This window comes from Gossypium hirsutum, chromosome A04, assembly GCF_007990345.1.
Source record: "Gossypium hirsutum isolate 1008001.06 chromosome A04, Gossypium_hirsutum_v2.1, whole genome shotgun sequence".
NCBI classification, from domain to species: Eukaryota; Viridiplantae; Streptophyta; class Magnoliopsida; order Malvales; family Malvaceae; genus Gossypium; species Gossypium hirsutum.
Window position 1 is genome coordinate 68037662 of NC_053427.1, and position 14894 is coordinate 68052555.

The 14894-nt window shown below is 31.2% G+C and overlaps 1 protein-coding gene across 1 annotated transcript; it reads right to left on the reverse strand.

The window, feature by feature from the left end:
* Positions 1-4688: 4688 nt before the first annotated feature.
* LOC107947806 (BTB/POZ domain-containing protein At5g03250) lies at positions 4689-7329 on the reverse strand. The gene is made up of 3 exons (XM_016882326.2): positions 7207-7329; positions 6704-6773; positions 4689-6589 (listed from the first exon to the last, which is right to left on the reverse strand). The coding sequence occupies exons 1-3, from the start codon at positions 7263-7265 to the stop codon at positions 5162-5164; spliced, it is 1557 nt and encodes a 518-aa protein (XP_016737815.2). The 5' UTR covers positions 7266-7329; the 3' UTR covers positions 4689-5161.
* Positions 7330-14894: the final 7565 nt, after the last annotated feature.

Below are 14894 nucleotides of genomic sequence, written 5' to 3' on the forward strand. Positions count from 1 at the left end.
TCAGATTATGGTCTCAATACTGTTGTTCCGATTAACCCTAAAAACAGGCTGTTACAATACCTTAACCTATCCTCAAACCTCAGGCTCTTATTTTGCTCAGTGGAAATCATACACGAAGCATAATGATTAATCCTTAAAAATTCAAATTCAAACTCAGCCACAATCATATCCCTCTATTTTAGCTCGATGAACTCATGTTTACGTGCCTCAACATACCTCCTACCCACATACTTTTTCTGGAAGGCCTCATGGAAGTACTCCTAAGTCAATCATTCAGTCAGTGTACCTCTCACAACATACTGCCACCATTGGTAGGCCTTATCCTTCAACAATAACATAATATTTTTCAGTTTTTGTTCTAGAGTAGAGTCCATGTCATCCAAAATCCTCTCAGTAGCCTTCATCCAATATTCGGTTACATTCGGGGTCGTCCCAACTACACCTCTGAATAACTCAGCTTTGTTAGATTGAAGCTTTTTAGTCAAAAAATCTTGGTTCCCAAATCCAGTTTAGGCTTCAACCACCCTCTGAAGAACCGTCAATATCACTTGCGATACTGCATCATCACCCCTGTGAAATTTTTTGTCTCTAGTAGTAAATGAATCTTCTCTATAATCAACCTCGAGAATTGGAGTGTTGTCCTGAGCTGGGGGTGGCTCAACAGAAGCAACTCAATGTGCCCTACCTCGAGGTCGTCTACCTCGGGTGCTCATAATGAATGCCCGAATATCTAACGTCTAACATAGATATAAAGTTCAAAAATAAAATACCTAGTTACTTCTTGAGTATTTATAGTCTAAAGTTTGTCTATAGTTTTAGTATTAACAGTAACTAAGTTAGAAAAGACATCGGAGTCTCGAAATTTATTTTTTGAAAATATTTATAAAAAAAATCACTTGTGGCATGGTTTTCCCAAATAGCCCTTTTAAAATATGCATCCAGACCTAAACAAAAACCATAATATGAGTTTTGAACTTGGCTTTGATACCGACAAATGTAACCTCCTTGACCCGACGTAGACGTTACGTTCGGATTCTGAAGGTCACATAGGTCACAATAATGGCCTAGTAAAATAATCAAATCCAAAAGTTTACTTTTGAAATCATTTGCTTATCCTACGAAAAATACGTTTGAGTAATTTTCTTAATTCAATAAAAATTATTGGGCTTTAACCAAATTGAATTAGAAGTTTTCTTGTAAAAACTTTTATGCCATTTGGAAATTTTAGTTGATATTAAATTTTACAAAAACAAAACAAAAAAATTTCTATTTAACTAGTTTAAAATCTAGAGACTAATTTGTAAAGATTTTGTATTTTTGAAAACTTTGTAAATTTTCTGGATTAAAATATCTTTTTAGAAATCCAGTTTAAATTATACAGTGGAAAAAGAGTTTTTAACCAATTTTACATTTAAAACTAGGTTTCATGCATTTTAAAGCATAATCATAAGTTTGTTCAATTTCAAACGTTTTTGCATGTAATGTAATTTAAAACTAACCAAAAATAACCTATGCCACAATCCAAATAAATTATTACAATCCCCAAATGAAAATTTATATATTAAAGTAAAAGTACTTTTTAAAATAAAATAAAAGTCCAAGATGATCCTCCGTATGTCGAGTCCAAATTCTAATATCATGGATTCTCTATAGAGACAGTAAACTAAGGAATGAGCTATAGAGGTCAATGTAAGTATTAACACATAAGTTTTTCAGTTACGATAGGATAAAACAGTAATCAAGCTAATAGTAACACAATAAAAAAAATAACATAAATTGTATCATGCATGTACATGCTCATGTTCAACAGTGCAATTTTTTTTTTAAATTCAAAGAAAATTTCTACCCATCATCTACTACACATCACAGTAAGAGTTCCCTAGAACTCATCGATCCCTACACACCGTGTTGTGGACAAGCCACCAGTAGTTGCAAATAAACTACCAGAACTTCCTCCTTACATATCATCCCAATCAACATACAATGCATTACGCCATAACAGAATCAGAATCAATACAGTAGGCATGCTTCAACATGCAATAAGTTTTAACAGAAACAGTGGGCATGTTTTTCATCATGCGTTTAATAAAATAGTGACAGTAAATATGTTTTAACATGTTATCAGAATATCGGTAACAATATTATGCCATAATATCACAAAACATATGAATCAAAACAAAACATACGATAACAATATACACAATTTTAGTCAACACAGAAGCCATAGTCCAAGACACTTACATCCAGCCAATCCTAGTGATGGGCTCAAATCTCATTCGGCTAACACCAAAGGAACTCATGCATTCGTTTAGTCACAACGAAGGCATAGATTCATACGGGTGCCATCAAACACATACCTATAGTACTTATGGATAAGACATATGCAGATTACATTTGGAAGAACCCACACCTTAATTCGTATATCCAAATAACACTAGATCTAATCCGCTACACTCTTTTGTTACAGATTTGACAAGATCTCATCTAGATCTGAACTTTGAATTAAAAAAACACACATAAAACTCCATATTAGATTCAGTTATACTAGATTTAGGAAAACATCTATAGATCTGAATACTAAACAAAAGAAGAACACTTAACTTTTTTCTTCGATTTACAAATCTGAAACAACACCACTTCTACAAATTAGATCTGGTTTAAAGTGTCTAAATCTATACCTTGAATGTTAAACGTACACAAAAACACACAATTAGATTCGGCCATTGATAAATTCGGGAAGGGACCTATATAACCGATTAACAGATTTGAAAGAAAAAAAATATGATCGTACATCCGAACACGAGAGCTACTCGTGAAAAACACTAACATTTCTTACTTACAGATTGGAACGAAAAAAGTAAGTAAATATCCGACCAAAATGAAAGAAATGAAGGCTAACAGAGAGGAGAAAAAAATAGTGGCGACGCGGCGATGACGAAAAAGGGGGCAACAACAAGTGACGGTAAGGGAGGTGGCAAAAAAAGGAAGGCGACAATGATGCTAAGGGGCGCAATGGTAGTGAAAAAGGGTGGAATAGGTGCAGTAGCAGTGGTGGTGCAAGAGAGAATAGGTGCAGAGATGGCTGTGGTGTAACAGAGGAGAGTGGTAACATAAGCAAAAGAAAGAAAGAAAAGAAAAGAAAACTGAGAGGAGGCTAAGGAGAGGGGTGGCACAAGGGATGAATGAGAGAATTTTTTTTTGATTTTTGGGTAAGGGTGGAAATGTGAAAGCAAAATGGAGAAAAAGATGTTATATACTAGGTTTTAAAAACCCTATACGGTAATTAGGGTTTAAAAAAAAGGGAATGCAAAAAAAAATTGCAAAGGAAAGGACTTGAACTTCGGTTTCAAAAATAATTTCATTGACACTTAACCATTAGACCAGCGACTCATTTTCTGCTTAAACATACAAAAAAAAATCGGGGTGTGACATAATTTTTAACAGTAAAATGAGTTTCTTGGGCAGGCCAGACCAGCTCAAAAACGACTTTAGGCATGAAAATGTTTTGGAACCAGGCCTTGACCCAACTTTGCCCATGGACAAGTTTAGTTATTAGTGCCACATCAACACAAATTAACAGTGTTAGTGCGAATGTACCAAACTGGGTGATGGAATACAAATTTAGGAACCAACTAGGTCCAAAAAAAATTCAGACATCAATTAAGTACTTTTGAGTAAGTTCAGAGGCAAACTACATATTAACTCATAATCAAAATATAATCAAATTTGCAATGTTTAATATTTAGTTTGCCCCTTATACTTGTCCAAAAGTACGTAATTGGTACCTGAACATTTTTGGACTTAATTGGTACACGAACTTGTATCTATCATCCAGGTAGGTACCTTCGTACTAACACTATTAGTTTGCGTTGGTGTGACATTAATAGCCAATTCCGTGTGACACGTGGCAACTTTTCAATATATCACGTGGTGAGCATAAATTTAAAAAATTTAAAAATCTATTAATTATAAAAAATATATAATATTTTTTTCACATCAAGAATGAACCTAGGCAAATGATTGTCTAGATACATCTGAATCTGGACTCCCATTTATCTAAATTTATTGTGGATGTATTTTTTATTAAGTTTATATTCTTTTTATTTTTTTTATAAAATATTATTTTTTGTGTCATTATTATCTTAAAAATATATACAATTAAAAATATATAATATATAAATTAATAAAAAAACTTAAAACTTATATAAATATATAAAAGAATTAAAAAGCTCGTCCATATGCATTTGAATCTAGACAACCTTCTAACTAAGTTCATTCTTGTTATAAAATTTTTCTTTTACATTTTTTTATTAATTTATATATTTTATTTTTTAAAAAATATTTTTTAATTTTAAAATAATAATATAAATAACTTGATATTTTATAAAAAAACCAAAAAAAAATTATATAAACTAACTAAGAAATACATATGGAATGAATCTAGACACAATGATGTCTTGATTCAGATATATCAAGACAACCACTTGTTCAAGTTTATTCTTGATGTAAAGAAATTTTTTTTTTATCAATTTATATATTTTTAAAGATTTTTAAATTTTTTTTTATCTTGAGAGGTTGCTACATGCCAATATCAAATTAACTATCAATATCATGTCAACCTAAACTAAAGATATTAATAAAAAATACCAACTTAAATAACATGATACAAATTCAAGTAGTAATTAAATCCAAAAATAAATTTAAATACCGACTACCTACTGAAGTAAAATTATATGTTAACTCAATTTGTAAAAGAAATTACATAAAAAAACCATTATTTAATCCACAGATAAACAGAATCAAGTTTTTTTGTCGCATTAACATGGCAGGAAAAAAAGAACAAGTTTTGGGATCAATTGACCTTCAAAGTTTCAGGAGGAACCACCTCAATTTTTTCACTGTTTTGCTGTCTGTTCCCGGATGATGGGGCGACTGCTCTTAGCTTCGAAGCCTTCGGTCCTTTTGGGCAACAAGAATTCGATTTCCTATTGAAACCCAACCTTCTGGTGAAATTCCTCCAACTCCTTTTCGTCTTCATCAGCTTCTGGATCTCCTCTTTCATGCTCGAACAATCCTTTTCAAGCTCTGAAACTCGTTGCTTCACATCATCATCGCCACCATTATCACGCTGTTGTTGTGCTGCTGCCGAGTTTATTTGATTTTATGAGTTTTCAAGATTGTCAGAGACGAAGAACCAGCCCGAAATTGAGGTACGAAGCCGCAGTTGTTCGAAGAAGAGGACTTGAACGATTACTCTAAGAGGTAACCTCTCATTTTGGGCTACATGAGTGCTCGCTTCCAATGACAGCTTTTGGCAGTTCATTAGTCTGCAAAGCTGCTCTCTTTCACCGTCTGCAATCCAATGATGTGTCTTCATGTACACATCAATGGCATGATAGAGTCCATCATCAACAGGTCTCGCGTAATCAGGGATTGAAGCAGCCAGTGCTTCGAACTTAGGAAGCTTGAAATTAACATCTGATGCAAGTTCTGCTAAAAATCCATCTATTAAATTGGCCACCATCGTAATCGGTGTCAACGAATCCGGTGATCCCTTCATTATTTGCCCCTCCTCTGCTATGCCAGGAGGAGTTGCTAATGCTGCAGCCTGCTGTACTAACATGAAATGATCGAGAATCCGCTGAACACAGTCGACGTCATAAAGCGTCTCCGAGTACCCCATATTCGGTATTAGCAAGTCCACGAGTGAAGCTTGATCTAACTGAGCTCCCACCCTCATCTCCAGATTCTCTCGGCATGATGGACTTGTATGTAACACCATTGCTATACGAAGCAACCTAATGAGAAACTTGGTGGATGTGACTCCCTTCTTATTAGGAAGTAACCCTACAATCTCTTCTAAGAGTGCCCTTTGATCTGCTTCGCAAGTATTCGGCATGTTGGTCACGGTACTATTCACATCATCGAAGCTTGATTGTCGATTCATCAAGGGGAGGTACCTCCTAGCATAGTGCACCACTGATGCAGCAATTGTTTCAGGCCTTAAGCCTCTTGATTCAATGGCTAAAATCAGTCTTCTATATAATAGTAAACTAAGGAATGAGACATCTTGGTACCACCAATCCTCGCCTGTATGTTGCGTCTTGGTCGCAGTCGATATTCCGTTCCATAAGCCTGAATCTTCGGGACTTGGCCTGGTTTCGCGTCCCGACGAAGGCCTGCTGAATAAGCTGGGATCCGTGCTAGCCTTGGTTGCCAACGATTCGATGCATCTAGAGACAATGTGAAGCTCTTCAGCTTGTGGCATAACTTCTTCACATGCTTCAAGAGCTCTGACTGAATCTGACCAATTCCCCAGCACTTCATTGAGGAAAGCTTCTGCCTGCATTACAAGATTTCCATCTCCATAATCTTCTGTCATTCGGAGGTACTCGGCTGCACATCGGACGCTGACTATGTTATACGCGGTGAGTTCCATACGAACACCATAGCAGAACTTAGATATAAGCTCGAAGGCTTTAGCTCCGCCAGGTATATCATCAAGTCTCAAATTTAAACTTGATCCTTCCCCATTGCTATACTCTTCAATAAGCTTCTCTAGTAGCCCACTTCTTGAAAGCAATGGAAACTGCAATAAATACCCAAAATGAGACGCACTATATTATTCACTTAAAACTCCGTTGTTCTAAAAGGTGATTACAAACACTCTTGCATATTCATTTAACTGAAATTAATAACACACCTTATGGAGATTGAAAGACATTTCTTCAGTATTAATGCAAATGTCGCTTGGAAGTCCAGATGTGCAAACCCTAAAATGGAAAGAACCCTAATTGAGATCCTAGAATCTGAATTATGTATATAAAGAGGAATAAGTGGCTATATCTTGTACAAGTCGAATTGTTGTTAGCATAATCTACCATTTTTGCAGCTCAAAAGGTCTTTGAGATTTAAAGTACTTCATCTTATAGGGGTGTAGACAAGTTTACACAACATTCTAGTTATAAAAATTAGAAAGGAAAAAAAACGTCTGATACAAGCCAGAACCTCTAGAAAGTTGTAACATACCCCCATTTTATCACCAAATTTAAGCATAATCGTGGGGTTGTCTTTTCAAAAACTTCTGAATTTGATAAAGTTAAGAATTTATAACTAACTTAAAAGCGAAAACGCGTTGTATTGTACTTGTAGTATTCAACGAATTCAAATAACATAAACAACCCCTTTCCCATATAATATACTCACCAAGTATGACCTTCACGATGAAATATTTCAGACTTAGAACACAGCCTCAAGAATGCCATTTATTTACTTTAATGAAATGTGATTATGAATTTACATAAATGATTAGCAGAGAGAACATGATAGAAATGAAAAGAAAAGGCTTATGAAATATTAAAAATAATAAGAAGAAGAATGAAGAAAAGAAAAAAGATAGCGAGTCTAAAGCAATGAAGTTAAGGGAAGTGGTTTCTACTTTGACTGTGATTGGATCTCCTTTATTTTCTCATGCGTTGGAATTCACCGTCTCACATTTATATTACATGTTAACAAAAATATTTTTCTTACAATATTTCAACACCCTCAATCCTTTGAATCTTCAACACATTTGTTTCCAATTTCCATATGTATGGCCTAATATAGCTTTAGATTTCATTTCATTCCCTCTATTCAAAAAATAAGTAAATTAGTCCCTTATACATTAGATCAAAGAGTAAACTAATCATTAGTTAAATTTTTTATCCATTTTTACTGTTAAAAATTGGTCCCTGTACGTTAGCATGAGGTACATGTGGCATGTGACATGTTACTGTTTAATTATTTCATCAACCACATTAGTTTTTAATAGTACGGATGAATGAAATTTTTAATAAAAATGACCCGTAATGACCAAATTTTAATTGATATCAAAAAATACGATTTTGGAACCTCATTTTTGTAAATCGAGTTCGTAAAGGTAAAATAGGAATATTTATGAAGATAATATGAAATATATTAAAGATCGATTGAGTAATTTAATAGAGAAAATCGTTAATTAAAGTTCAGGACTAAATTGTGAAAATTCAATCACTATTAAGTTTTAATTTAAAAAAATTTTGACAACCTAGATAGCAATTATTCAAAGGACCAAAATAGTTATTTAACCTTTCAGTTGAAATGAATTAGTGGGATTTCATGATAAACCACTTGCTTTTAATTAATCAAGATAATTGGTTTAATAAGTATGATTAAAGTTGAAAAATTATAATTAATTAAGCTAAATTAAAATCTTAATTATTGTATATAGACTAGATCTGTCCATAGGTCAGGTTGGGTCCTAACAAAATTCTAAGCCCATTTAATAAGTCGGGGCAAAAAAATGGATCTAAATTTTTGCCCAAACTCAACTCAGATTATAGATACTAAACACGGGCCCGGCCATGTTAATTTTTTATTTTATTTTTTATATAAAAAATAAAAATATATAATACATCAAAGACACTAAAAACATTAAAATAAATGTTTCCAAACAAATTGAAAATAAATTTTAAAAAAGTCTTTATACTTAAATAATACTAAGATAAGTGCAACTTAGCAACTAAATGCCTCTAAAATAATAGCAAAATTAACAATAAAACAAGAGTTATATAATATTGAAACAATAACAACCAAATAGTAGCAACATGATAGTGAAATGACAACAAAACGATGGGAAAACAACAATGAAACAACAATTTTATTTTTGCAAATTTTAGTTAGACCGGGCTCGGGCCAAAAAACCTTACCTGAAACCCGATCCATTTTCTAAATAGGCCTTATTTTTTTGCCCAGTCTCATTTTTTGAGCCTATATTTTTGCCCAAACCCTCCCACACCCAGCCTGACCCATGGATAGGTCTAATATAAACTAGTTACTGGAAAGAGAAAGTAAGAAATAAATTTAGCTTCATCTTTCTTGTTCTCTTCCACCATCTTTTTAAGTAAAGGAAAGAAAACAAAACTTTCTCTATTTTTCTTCATTGTTGAAGCTTAATTGGAAAAATTGGATGCGTTTTTATATTTATTTTACTTGAATTTTTTATGAATAATAGTAGATAATCAAAGCCCATATGATAGATTTAAGAATTAAGGAGATTTTAGTTTGGGTTTCATTGTTATAAAGCTTTAAATTCTAACGATGATTTAATATATGAATATGAGCATGTTTTTACTAAGTTGTAAGGTAGTGAAAAGTGATTGACTTGATTAGAAATTTTAACTAAGCTTGATAATTGATTTTGTGACATTAGGGATTAAATTGAATAAATTAAAAATTATCATGAAATCATGCTATAGATAGAAAGTATAAGGTCCCCAATGAAATAATGTGAAATCAGATTTAATTCGATCTTAGATATTAAAAAATATGAGTATCCAAAGTATAGGGACTAAAATAAATAAAATGCAAAATATGTTTGGCTATATAATTGAATATGAAGTGGATGGAAATTGATATTGTTTTTATTATTGAATTATCAAACTTAGCTAAAGACGACGTGGGATCATCTCGAGAGAAAGGAAAGACGAGAATCGTAGACCAGTGACGAAAGAATTCAATTTGTACTTTTATGATTCGAGTTCAATACCTTAACACATATACATATGCATACATACATAAATGATTGTTGCAAAACTACATGTTGAGGTAAGTTTGTTGCTATTGTATGACTTGGTTTATACATGATGATATCATATTTCGAGAATTGAATTTATCATAGTAGAAATGAGTATGATATGTGATATGTGACACGAATTGATGATGAAAATGGTATGAGATCATGATATATGAATCAGTTTATAGTACGCAATTGAAACATGGATTACCCTATTAACTGTTCAGGAAGAGTCAGATATAGTTAGCATGTCACAGGGTCAGGTATAATGATTAAAGTCCATCTTTTTCAGGCAACCCGGGGGGGTAAAATGTAAATATTCTAGTAGTCATCATTGCTAAGCAACCTAAGAGGATAGAGTAATAGATTTGTGTATTTGTCTTGAGTCCGTGTCTAGTTAATAGGGGTTATAAAACTTGAATTTTCCAAATGACATGTGATATCAAATGATGATGGAAATGGTACATTACATATACATATGAAATGTGATATGTGACAGCATGTGAAAGATCATATGAACCGGTTTATACAAGTCCAGAGGATCGATATGGAAACAAAACAAATTAATAGATTTGATATTGAAATGTTTTATTCATATAATCAAACGGTATGAAATGAAATGGAAATGTATGCATTCTTGATGGTAGAAAGTTGATATGGCATGTTTATTTTGATATGCTAATTATGATAATGTATGAGTCGAAGCATATGACTTGAATAGATGAAAATGAAATGGTTGAAACTTAATAATGCACTGATTATATTTATCATGTTAATGTTTCGTTTATATGACTTGAATCATGAAAGTACCACCGAGCTTTGTTGCTCAGCGTACAGTTTGTTTATTCCATGCGCAGGTAATAGAAGATCTCGAAGTCTCAAGGATTAATCCAACATCCAAACCATAGCTCTCGATTTAGCAATGTTTGTACAGTTCTTTATGTTTTAATATGTAGCATGTACCTAGGGTTGAATTGGTCAAATTGGTATTTTGATCACTTGATGTAAATTTTGAACTTCAGCATATGAAATGTTATAGTTATCATGTATATGGTATATGGTTTAAATGGTTGAATGGTGTAAATGGTCATATCTATTGAGTTTGGTTTTGAGTTGTGAATGGTCACGTTGATAATTTGGATAGTAATGATATATCAATGGTGTATGTAAAGTGTTTGAAGTATGTATTATGCTTAAATGGTTTAGATGTGCAATTGCTTATTTTTTAGGCTGATATGGATACTTTGAAAATAGTAGGTGATGTCGTGACCTCAAGCACTCGACGTCATGATGACACTCACTGTTTGTTTGAGGTCATGATTTGATAACCTAAAAATTTTGAAAATATTACATTTTGGTCCTCATTTGACCTCGGGATATCGAAAGGGCTTTTGTAAACTCGTTTAAATCCCAAATTTGATTAAATATCATATTATAAATAAGTATTAGTCCTAATGAAATGTACAATATGTTATTTGATTTGCGAATGTGATCATAGTTGCTCTGGCAATGAATGTGACATCCTATAGCTCAAACCCGACAATCGATCGGGTATGGGGTGTTACAAGTCCAATTTTCTCTTTAATTTAATGTACAGGGACTAGTTTGCCATTTTTTTAGTAGAGGGGGCAATATGCAATCGTAATCCTAGTACAGGGGCCTCCATGGTACTTTTACCCTAATATAGGTTCCTTTTTTTTTTTGAACATAATATGAATTTTATAAGATAATAAGATACACTAGAAATTGTGACATTTAAAATACGAGTTGAAAAAATTAAGGATAAATCTCAAAACTGCACATGAACTTTCACTCAATGTGCAATATTATACATAAAGTTTGATTTTGTGTAATGTTATATATAAAGTTCAATTTTGTGCAATTTTATAATGAAATTTTGATTTAATTCAATTTTCATAAACCACCAACACTATTGACAATATAGCAACATTTTACGTTTAATAAAGCATACAAAAATAATGATACTTTTCCAATATAAAAATAAATTGACGTGTTTGTTTATTTAAAGGTATGCAATTGAATCTAAATCAAAGTTTATAAATGCATTTGAACCACAACAAAAATTCATGTGTATAATTGCACATTGGATCAAAGTCCATGTATAATTTTGATGTTTATCCCTAAAAATTATATATGTATAAGTGTACAATTATTTAAGCCCCCGACTGAGTTGGTGTCACGAGTAAACCAGGCACCAACTCAAGGGCATCTCAAGGATAAAGTAAGTAAAGCCCTTAATTTAGGCCCCGCATATATATATATATATTGTAACACTATGAAAATTGATGTATTATAAAATTAGTAGTAAATTAAAATAGTGTATAATTGATTTTTCGTTAAAGTGAGAAAAGGATATGAAAATGATAAAAGAGAAGGTTGAGTAATGCCAAGGAAAAATTTTGAATTAAGAAGTATGTTGTGATATGTTAATTTAATGTAGTGACTAAATTGTATAAAAAAAAATTTAGATACAACTATAATTATTCACAAATTGAGGGTTTGAAATGCAAATACAAGAAAGTTTAAGGACCAAAAGTGAAAATAACCCAATTTCTTATAACATGAAATTGGTGTGCTTGGATTAAATTGAATAAATGGAGAAATATGAAGAATTAAATTGAAATTTTACCAAAATAAGTGTTGATTCAATGAAGGAATTGTAAAGAATGTTGAAGGGTAAAATCATTTCTCAATTAAGATAATTTCATGATAATTATGAATATTGGTGTTAGATTTTGATTGGTTAATATTATTTTATTACTATAATATAAAATATTTTATTATTTAATTAATGGTTAAGAAAATAAAAAAGAAAAGATGATGGAAATTTCTCCATATTTCTTTCAAGCTCATGTTCACCATGAAGAAAAGAAAGTTTTGCTCTCTTAACTATTTGGTCCTTTTTCATAAAAAAAATCCACTATTTTCACCTAGAAATCAAAGGAATTTCCATAACCACCAAGAGAGAAAAATGATAAGGAGACTATGAAGGGTAAGAATATGAATTTATATTCAAGAAAATAGAAGTTGAAGGAGAGAGAAAACCAAGTTAAAGCTTGATTCCAATAGAACAAGGTATGAATGTTAAGGTTCCATATTGTTTTCAAGTTTAATCTTGTTAGAAAAGTATAGAAAAGATGTTAAAGTGAAGATTACTCATGGAAAGTTTTATGTTTTTAATATGTTGATGAAAAAATAAATTGAGAAAGTGAATCAAGGAAAGAGGAAAAGCAAGTGAATTGATGTTGAAAAAGGTAAGTACCCATGAATTCTCTTATTATTTAAAGATTAAAATGTAGACTTGGTGAAGTTTTGTGGTAAATTAGTAAAATAAAGTGACATAATTTAATATATGAATAAGGAAAATATGATAAAAGATTCATGAATGTGTTATGAGGTGATGAAATATGCATAAAGTATCGTAAAAGTGAATTTGTGAAAAAATATGAAATTTTTATGATGACAACGACTAAATTGTAAAACTTGAGAAAATATGTGGATGAAATAATAGAAGTAAAATACATAAAAAAAAATTATATGTGAAACAAGATATTGAGATAAATTATATGATTAAAGTGTAAGAAGAAATAAAATAGATTTAATATAATTAATTAGTGAATATTGAACTTTTATAGCAAAAGGGACTAAATTGAAAATTATGAAAGTTTATAATAAAACATTTGATGTGGTAGAAAATATTGTAAGTTTGTGACATTAAGGACTAAATAGTGAATATTGTGAAATTATGATTGAAATAAAAAAAGTGAAGAGCATATTAATTAGATATGAGAGATATGATATTATAATGAAATATTTGGTTAAAGTGTAATGTGATAGTAAATTTAAATGGAGGGTGAAACTAGAATGATATTATAACAATTGTTGAATTTCTTGGCAAAAAGGACTAAATGGAAAATTATGTGAAAATTCTATGAGTTATTATTTGATAATTGAAAAGATGTAGATAGTACAAAATATATGATGTATTATGGATCAAGAATTTATTGGATAAAATATCGTGATTATTGCAATTGAAATTACAATTATTCTTTAAATCAGGAAAATGAGGACTAAATTGAATAAATGCAAAAATATAATTAAATTGTCACATCCCAAAAATGGGTTTAGAAGAATTGAGTTTGTGATTGATTAGGTTTAAACCTAAATATGCATGATTGTTAAAGTGTGTTAATGTATGTTTTAGTGTAACTAAGCATGATTTGTATGATATATGATATGATAGAATAGGAAATTTGGCATGAAAACACAAAAATAGTATGTGTGGATAGGTGTGAATGTGTCATATGTAGGTTTCGGACATGTTTGGTTATCTTTGTAATTGAGTCTTGATTTTTATGCTATGCAATTGGAGTCCTTAAATGATATGAAATGACTTGAAAATTTGCATGATTAAGTCTTATATGGATAATTCCATAATTTTACTCTCTATTTTACAAAAAGGTTTTACTAAACTATTTTACTAAATTTATGATTTAGTCCTTAAACTTTGATTTAAACATTAAATGAGTTTTACTTATCAGTTTTGGTATTTTCTTTCAATTGTTGCCTTTAATAAGTTGTTTTATATTTGTACATATGATTTAATTGTTGAATTATGAAAGTTACTTATATCGTATGTTAAATAAGAAATGAATCTTAGCTTAATGGTTTCCGTGTATCTAAGTCATTTTATTAGAGTTCACTAAGGGTGAAATGAATTAAAATATTAATAATGAGACTTGACTATGATTATTCTTTGTTATATGTAAACTAAAGTGGAATGTGCTAAGAACTATAAAGTTAAATAAGTTAATAAAAAAATTTGACTATATGTGTGAGCTAATAAAAAATGTGTAAGTTGGGCCCAAAATAAATATATACAGTTAAGAAATGAGATTAAGAAAGAATTAGTCTTCAGGCCTAATGGTCAAGAGTTAGCTTCTCACCTTTGTGATCCTAGATTTGAACCCTTCCTTTTCTTTTTATTTTGGGAAATTTAGCAAGTCTCCAAAAATAAAGCAATATGTACAATTAAGTATCTAAATTAGGCAAGAATGAGTTACAGGCTCAATGGTTAAATGCTAAAGCCTCTCCAAACCCAAGTTTAAGCCCCTTCATTCCCTTTTTATTTCATAATTTCTTGAAAAATGCCTCAAAACATATCTATATGATTATGCGTCAAAAATAAAAAAGGATTAAGCAATAGGCTCAATGATTAAACCGTTAAGCTTCCTTAAAGCCAAGATTCAAGTTACTGCCTCCTCTTCCTCTTCATTTTAAA

What these genes read in the sequence shown, in the direction of transcription:
- LOC107947806 (XM_016882326.2), bottom strand. Translation starts at nt 7,265, where the DNA reads ATGGCATTCTTGAGGCTGTGTTCTAAGTCTGAAATATTTCATCGTGAA. An exon ending in CATCGTGAAGGTCATACTTG is followed by an intron (nt 6,774 to 7,206) that starts GTGAGTATATTA and finishes TTTCCATTTTAG; the next exon opens with GGTTTGCACATCTGGACTTC. An exon ending in TGTCTTTCAATCTCCATAAG is followed by an intron (nt 6,590 to 6,703) that starts GTGTGTTATTAA and finishes TATTTATTGCAG; the next exon opens with TTTCCATTGCTTTCAAGAAG.